At 45.8% G+C, this 6674-nt stretch overlaps 2 protein-coding genes across 2 annotated transcripts; both read right to left on the reverse strand.

The window, feature by feature from the left end:
- Nucleotides 1-397: 397 nt before the first annotated feature.
- T310_10062 (uncharacterized protein) lies at nt 398-4736 on the reverse strand (the record flags this gene model as incomplete). The annotated part of the gene is made up of 9 exons (XM_013467506.1): nt 398-1209; nt 1275-1355; nt 1391-2010; nt 2062-2262; nt 2404-2471; nt 3263-3323; nt 3723-3815; nt 4280-4311; nt 4404-4736. The coding sequence occupies 9 exons, from the start codon at nt 4734-4736 to the stop codon at nt 398-400; spliced, it is 2301 nt and encodes a 766-aa protein (XP_013322960.1).
- A 1165-nt stretch (nt 4737-5901) lies between these two features.
- Nucleotides 5902-6362, reverse strand: T310_10063 (uncharacterized protein; the record flags this gene model as incomplete). Its single annotated transcript, XM_013467507.1, has 4 exons — nt 5902-6066; nt 6141-6222; nt 6253-6296; nt 6360-6362. The coding sequence occupies 4 exons, from the start codon at nt 6360-6362 to the stop codon at nt 5902-5904; spliced, it is 294 nt and encodes a 97-aa protein (XP_013322961.1).
- Between the last annotated feature and the right edge of the window lie 312 nt (nt 6363-6674).

Below are 6674 nucleotides of genomic sequence, written 5' to 3' on the forward strand. Positions count from 1 at the left end.
GGAGAGATCAAGACAGAAGAATACAGTGATTCTTAGGCTTTATTTCCATTCCTTCTCCCTCCAATAAGCTTTGGCTCGTAGCCAACAGTACTGTGAAAGATCACATTAAGCATACCAGTAAGAGCCACAGCTGTATGTAGAAGCTGTAGCATGTGAGTTCATTGGGAACCACTATCCTGTAGACAAATGGACCTTTCTGATCCCAGGCTAGCGTAAACACCCATGTGCTGTCGTATTTAGCACTGATGTAATGCCATTTTACATATTGACTTTTCGAAGGTTTGTAACTCACGGGTCCTACATTGTTTGACTTAACAGTCATGCTGGTCTTCCGCGAACCAAGAACGTATCCATGTTCTATGTAGTGGGCTGGAGAAGTCTAGATTCAGCAAGTTCATCATTCGTCTTCATCGCGATCATTGAAGGGCCAGTTTTTTTCAATCTGCGCCCTAATATCTTCCGACTCAGCACTGGCAATTGCTTCGGCTTTGAGCCTTTCATTCAGCTCTTTAGAATTGTCGTATCTTTCCGTACTGACCCATCCATCAACAGTAACCCCTAAGTAACTTCGGGATCTTTCCATGTCTTCATCAGCTTCTCTCTGTTCTGCCTCAAGCTCTAAACACTTCTCAACTTCCTCCGAAGAGTAGTTCAGAGGACAGCTATAACATTTCACATCCCCCATGGACGCAATTTCTCGCCAACGCCAAGTTGCGCGGATCAGATCTGCTTTCAAGGATATGTTGTCTCCTTCCCAGGGACTCCCTGCGTGTTGGAAGAGCTTTTGTTTTAAGACAACCTGCTCATCAGTGCAGGCGTCGAAGTGCTCCTTGTTAAATTTAGCTGTCATTGCGAAGTAGTAATAGTGAAGCTGCCGTCGACGGAAAAGTTCCAGTGCAGCTTCTTGCTCTTTCTCGTTGAGCTGTGCAAAATTTTGAGGAAGCTGTGGGGTAACAAGATTTTCCGATTCCTCATCTCCATAGTTCTGAAAGTATCTCGGTGGTCCTGCTTGAAGGAGAAGGGGAAGTACAGAACAGTGCTGCCAGTCTATTAATCCGACAATTTCAAGGGAGTCTGAAACAAAGATATTATTTGGCTGGAGATCAGGATGGCGTATGGTTGGGCGGTTCAGATTGCTTCCAGCCTTCGGGGCCAAAAAGTCCGCAATTTGCAGGTAGTCTGAAAGGTTCTTGATGTGATCTGCCGGGTCTACTTTTTGGTTGTTGTAGATCTCCCTATATAGGGGTTCAAAAGGAAAACGAGGTCGTGCATACTTTTCGTCCATGCCAATTCTCGTTTCGCAACTGCCCGTAGAACATCTCTGGTGGATGAGACTTCACGCGCATTATTAGGTGCTAAGACAAAAAAAACAACCCACTAGGCGACTTACATGGACCCCTTTCTACTGATAACGACGCTCGCTCTTTATGCCACCACCTGTAGTGCGCATCTGGGCCAATGCAGAATTTCCCGAAAGGTCCATCTACTTTGATATCAATGTTCCTGGTTTCATCAGCAAGGTCATGCTTATAGTATATGCTTCCACTTGCTGGAAGTTGAACAGAGAAAAGTAATGCCTCCAATTTGACAACTTGGACGATCATTTTCAGTCGTTCTTTTTCAGACATCGTATACCAGATGTTGCCTAGTTCCTTGCCAACGACTTTTTCCATAATTATGTATTCGGCACCGACAGGGTTCTCATTTGTGGCAGAGTAATCAAACACACGCGGGACTGGAAGTCCATGTGATCTCACAAAATCCATTGTTGCGACTTCACTTGCTATCGTGTAATGAGTTGGTGTTGTAGATGGATAGGGGAGTCGCGCGATGACTTGGAATCCATCTCGCATGGAGATCTCAAAGGTGCGATTGAAACCACCTTCCGCGAGCTTTCTGATAGATAACACATCGGACTCTGAACGGTTAATGGATTTCGCAGCTATGCGTTTTAGCTGGGGCACATCGAAAACCAGTTCCCGTTCCGCAAGGCGAAGGGGCTCATTGTAGCTTCAGTTATTTCATTAGTGATGCCTTGTAGTTCGAGTAACTAAGACTCACATCCATCTGCCTGAGGTATACCGGAATAGATCGTGAGCGTCACCCATTTGCACGAGAGGCGCCACAGGCGAGGAATGAAACCGGGAAATAGATTCGGTCTTGCAGATTCGCGGCGTTGGACAGATTATGTGCTTTTGAGTGTATCGAAGTGGAAATCTTCTATCCATAGGCCCCGGTATTCTCTTCTCATTTTGGTCTGAACTATTCAATTGTTAGCAATATTATTTGGAGGAGTCTAGTGAGGGCATTAGACAATCAGACCCTTTGCAGGAAACAAACGGGAGGATAGGAACCTGGAGCCTTTAGAGAGAGGTCAAACTTGGCGATGGCAAAACATCAAACCTATCGCCCTTGGACGAAGAACCATGTTTAATGCTGAAAATGGCCCCTCGAAGTGGTGACGTGGCAAGCTAGGCAGCAACAGCACCCTGGAGATTCCAGGGTGATGTGAGTGGACAGATTCTGAATTCGGCAAGGTCAGGTTTGTGCAATCTAGCGTCTTGGCCAAGACTCCTGGAGAAAATTGAAGCTGAAACTCCCAGCAGACAGATCAGCCAATGTCAAGAACCTGTTCTCTCTATGAGTCATGACATCAATCTTCAAAAGAGCGCTGAAAGGGGCGTCGTTGAGAAAGCTATTGAAGGAAACACTTGGAAAAAATTTTCCAATCCAACTGCTAGTCGAGGTAATACGGTGTGGCCCAAGAGTCAGAACGACCAGGAAAGCATCGGCATTCGTTTCGATTATGACGGCGAAGTTTCCCATTCAGATGGTGTATACCATAAATTCCAGATTCAACCCAATGCTGGAAAGATTCCTTCTACTTTCAAGGATTGGCGAGATAACCATGGAGGGACTCATGCCGTTATGGCTTCGGCCTTTGTGAAGAAAGACGGCACAAAAGAAGACGTGCGGAGCGGATTGGAACGCGCTGCAGATGCCATTGTTGGTGGCTTGGATTCGGACGACTAAGAGAGTGGTAACATAAGAATAATTGATGTTTTCCTGTTTCATTCCCGATGCCAGGACTTGGCAGTAAAGGTCTCGTGACTCAACGTGACCCGCGGAGTGGGTCCAGGTTGCGATGCCTGTTTAATTTATTAGGCGGCATCGTTCGCTTTCACCTTGCCCTTATTTTATTATTGTCCTGTTGATTGCGCTCGGGCATATGGCAAGCTGCCAGATAGCCCCGTCAGCTTACTTGGGAGAGAAAAATGTTCTTCTTGGAGGCAAGTTCCACCAAAGATTCGACGGCAGTTTTTCTGTCGAAAATCGTGCACTCTTTTACTTTCCAAGAATATAGTTGGTCCCCTGCAAACATGCAAGACACTCCAGCAATGGTTGTGGGAGCCACTGGAGGAATTCACAACTGTCAGGCCTTGGGAAGTTATTATCGCACCATATACGCAGGGGCAAACCATTCTCCGAAAGGATGAGCTCCTGGTGAGACTAAAGGAAAGAGACAATCTGTCATGGCGTGAGATTGCAAAGCACTTCTCAGGCAGAACGAGGGAGTCTCTCCAGGTTCGCTACTGCACCACACTGAAGCACTAGATGCCAAAGTGTCGGGGAATGAAGCGGAAACCTAAAGCGTACTCTATGTCTGCTGAGGCCACTTCTTCCAGCGGGTTGCCACGTGATTTGGATCCTACGTTGCATACTGCGGACGGCAGGCAGGAGCTCCCAAACCTACTGACAGCATCGCCGTGCCGACAACGATACCGCCCGCCTCGATCCAGACGTGCAGTAGACCTCTATGGATATCCAGCAGGATAAATACATATCTTCAATCATGACTGGATGAGATGCATAAAATGGCGTGGAAATTTCTCTTATTGAAAGGAGAGAGATCAGAGGGCTCAAGAGCAAAAGGGCAATAAAAGGATCAATGTATAGAATACTTTTCAAGGTGTATGAATATCAAGCTGAATGTGAAGCAGAGGTTATCTGGCCGTTTGTTTCCGGAGAAGGGTAAGAATTACATGTTCAACTCGGATTTGATGGAAGAATGGTTTATGCATGAGGAATGCCTAGTATATGCCCTCTTCTCCTATTTCTCGGTTCATCGATCTCTTAACATGGAAGGAGAAGCACTATCCAATCCATCTTGACGGCGTGCAAAGACTTTGACGATAAGAACGAAAAGTTAATCAGTGACGAACACAGCTCCTATCATTCTCCCGCCCAAGCAGTGAAATGAACAGAAGGATAACTTTACCTTACATGGCGTCCATCGATACGAAGTCCAAGCTACAAAACTTAGTCCTAGTATCATGCAGTCAGAGGAACACAGGAGGCGTACTCACATCGAGGGCGTCGAACCCAGGAAATCACTTCTTTACGGGAAAGTGGACGCTCTTTCCCTCGCCTTTCGAGTTAAAGCAGACTCCAGTGAAATGGTCTCTTGAGTCGCTAGGGCCGGGGTGGTCGGGCTCTCTATTATCGCGATCAGTTTCAGAAAGTGAATGGCTCAAGGTCCACAACCTTGCACAGATCTCTCGTGTATCCTCCGGCGAATCTCCTGTGTAACCTTCCACGGCCTGGGCGAAGGAGTCCTTCATCGCATCAACAGCGATCTCAGGACGCATCCAGTGTGTAGTCCGTGTGGCTGCGGAAAGCGTGATTAGTTGACCATTCTTGACGATCGTTCCAATGGTTTTCTTCGCGATGATCATTGTAAGACATCGTGTGTAGACGAGTAATCACCGCTAAGAGGCAAAGTTGAACCCAAAATTGAATAGCAGAGTTGATTCCTATTAAGGCAGCGGCAAAAAAAAGCTGCTTTCGAATCTGAATGTATTAAGAAAAGAAACGTCCTTAGCTTTATAAGCTTTCATCCCCAGCAGAACCAATCTGCAAAACAACCTGGACTAACAACGAAAAGAACGCCACGGAACGTAGAAAGCCAGGAAGTAGTCTCGCTTGTCCAGCGTGGAACAGCCTCTTAAAAGGCCCAGACTAGCCAACTTGGAGGAAGAATGAAACACTCACCTCCTGTGCAGCTGTGCCAACTCACCTTAAGTGCGTCTTGACTCAATCAGAAGCCAGCGCAAGCGCTGATAGTGTGAAAATACTCAAGGAAGATGCAGTTTCTGCGCCTCCATGACTCATCTCATGTTGAAACAATGCAAGTCATATGACAGGCGCTACCCTGAACGTCTTGACTAGTGCAATAAATGCAGGAGGAGGTGATGTTTCAAGTCAGCATCAAACCTGTCCTCTTGAGTGGTTGCCTGGTCTCGCACTAAAGCACCGCATATAAAAAAGACTAGGAACTGTTTTTCGGAGTAACTGTCATTCCGAGGTCACACTCCTTTACTACGCAAACTGGAGTTAGGGACATTAGTGATATTGAGCTTTCTACTTGTGAGCAACTGCATGTGGTAACTGCCTCAAACCAACAACTGAATGATTCGTCTGCGTTAAACGTGCATATCCTTAGCACTCCTGTCCTATGTTTGACAAGCATGCCTCTTAGCAAATTAATTGGAGGTCTCTGGATATGATGCTGGCTATCAGTAGAACGCTTTCATACTAATTGACAGGTTCGCTGATCCATGTACATGAGGGCATGTCGTTTGAATTGCTTTTCAGAAGAATTAAACATAAAAGTACAGTCCGTTTCCATCATGTTGTCCCAGCTCTATCCCGTCCCATTTCTTCTTGATTCCCTAATCACTAGAATTCCTCTCTCATTGCTTCTTTAAATACCAGTTGGTCAATTCTCCCATTTAGTCAAACATATAATAGCAATGGCGTTCCGTCTGTCCAAAGCTGACCAGACACCATTTGATACTCCAGTTAGGGTGGTATTCTGGTGCTGTCTACCATAAGGAATAGCTAACCGTATGGCGTGGGTAGCCATAAGGGTTCGTTAACTGTATGGTAGACCACAATTTTCAGAAATACTGCAAACCCTGTGGTATAGTTTGTTCTATGATATGGGCAACCGTAGGGGGCGGCTGGCCACATAGTACACCACAATTTTCTTAAAAATACTGCAAACTATATGGTATAGTTCACCATGCGGGATAGTTAACCATATAGTAGGCCATAAGTATGGATAAAACATGGCAAACCATGTGATCCTGTCCACCATAAGGGATAGCTAACCATCTGGCGTAGGTAACCATAAGGGTTCGTTGACTGTACTGGTACGACCTACGATTTTTTAGTAAAAACGTAGCAAACCATGTGGTATTACTTTGCCCTATGGTGTGGGCAACCATAGGAGGCTGCTGACCATACAGTAGACCATAATTTAATAAAAATATAGCAAACCATATGGTAAAACTCACCATATATGATAGTTAACCACATGGTATGCCATATCATGGTAGAAAAGTGCTCAATCCTATGGTGTGGGTAACCATAAGTAGTTGGTAACCGTATGGTAGACCACAGTTTTAATAGCATGGGCATGATTGTGATAGAGCAGTCAGCAAAACGTGGTACCTTAGGGTGAGGCATTCCCTAAGGTTTGGATTCCCCTCTGGTTGACGTCATTAAGAAATCGCCTAAGGCTGAAGAGAGTCCCTTAAAGTACCCTACTCTGTATAAAGACCACTCAAGCAAGAGCCCAAGCGCCCTCTGTTGGCAGGTCTCTCATTGGC

Source organism: Rasamsonia emersonii (assembly GCF_000968595.1).
Source record: "Rasamsonia emersonii CBS 393.64 chromosome Unknown ctg1118621762358, whole genome shotgun sequence".
Classification (NCBI taxonomy): Eukaryota; Fungi; Ascomycota; class Eurotiomycetes; order Eurotiales; family Trichocomaceae; genus Rasamsonia; species Rasamsonia emersonii.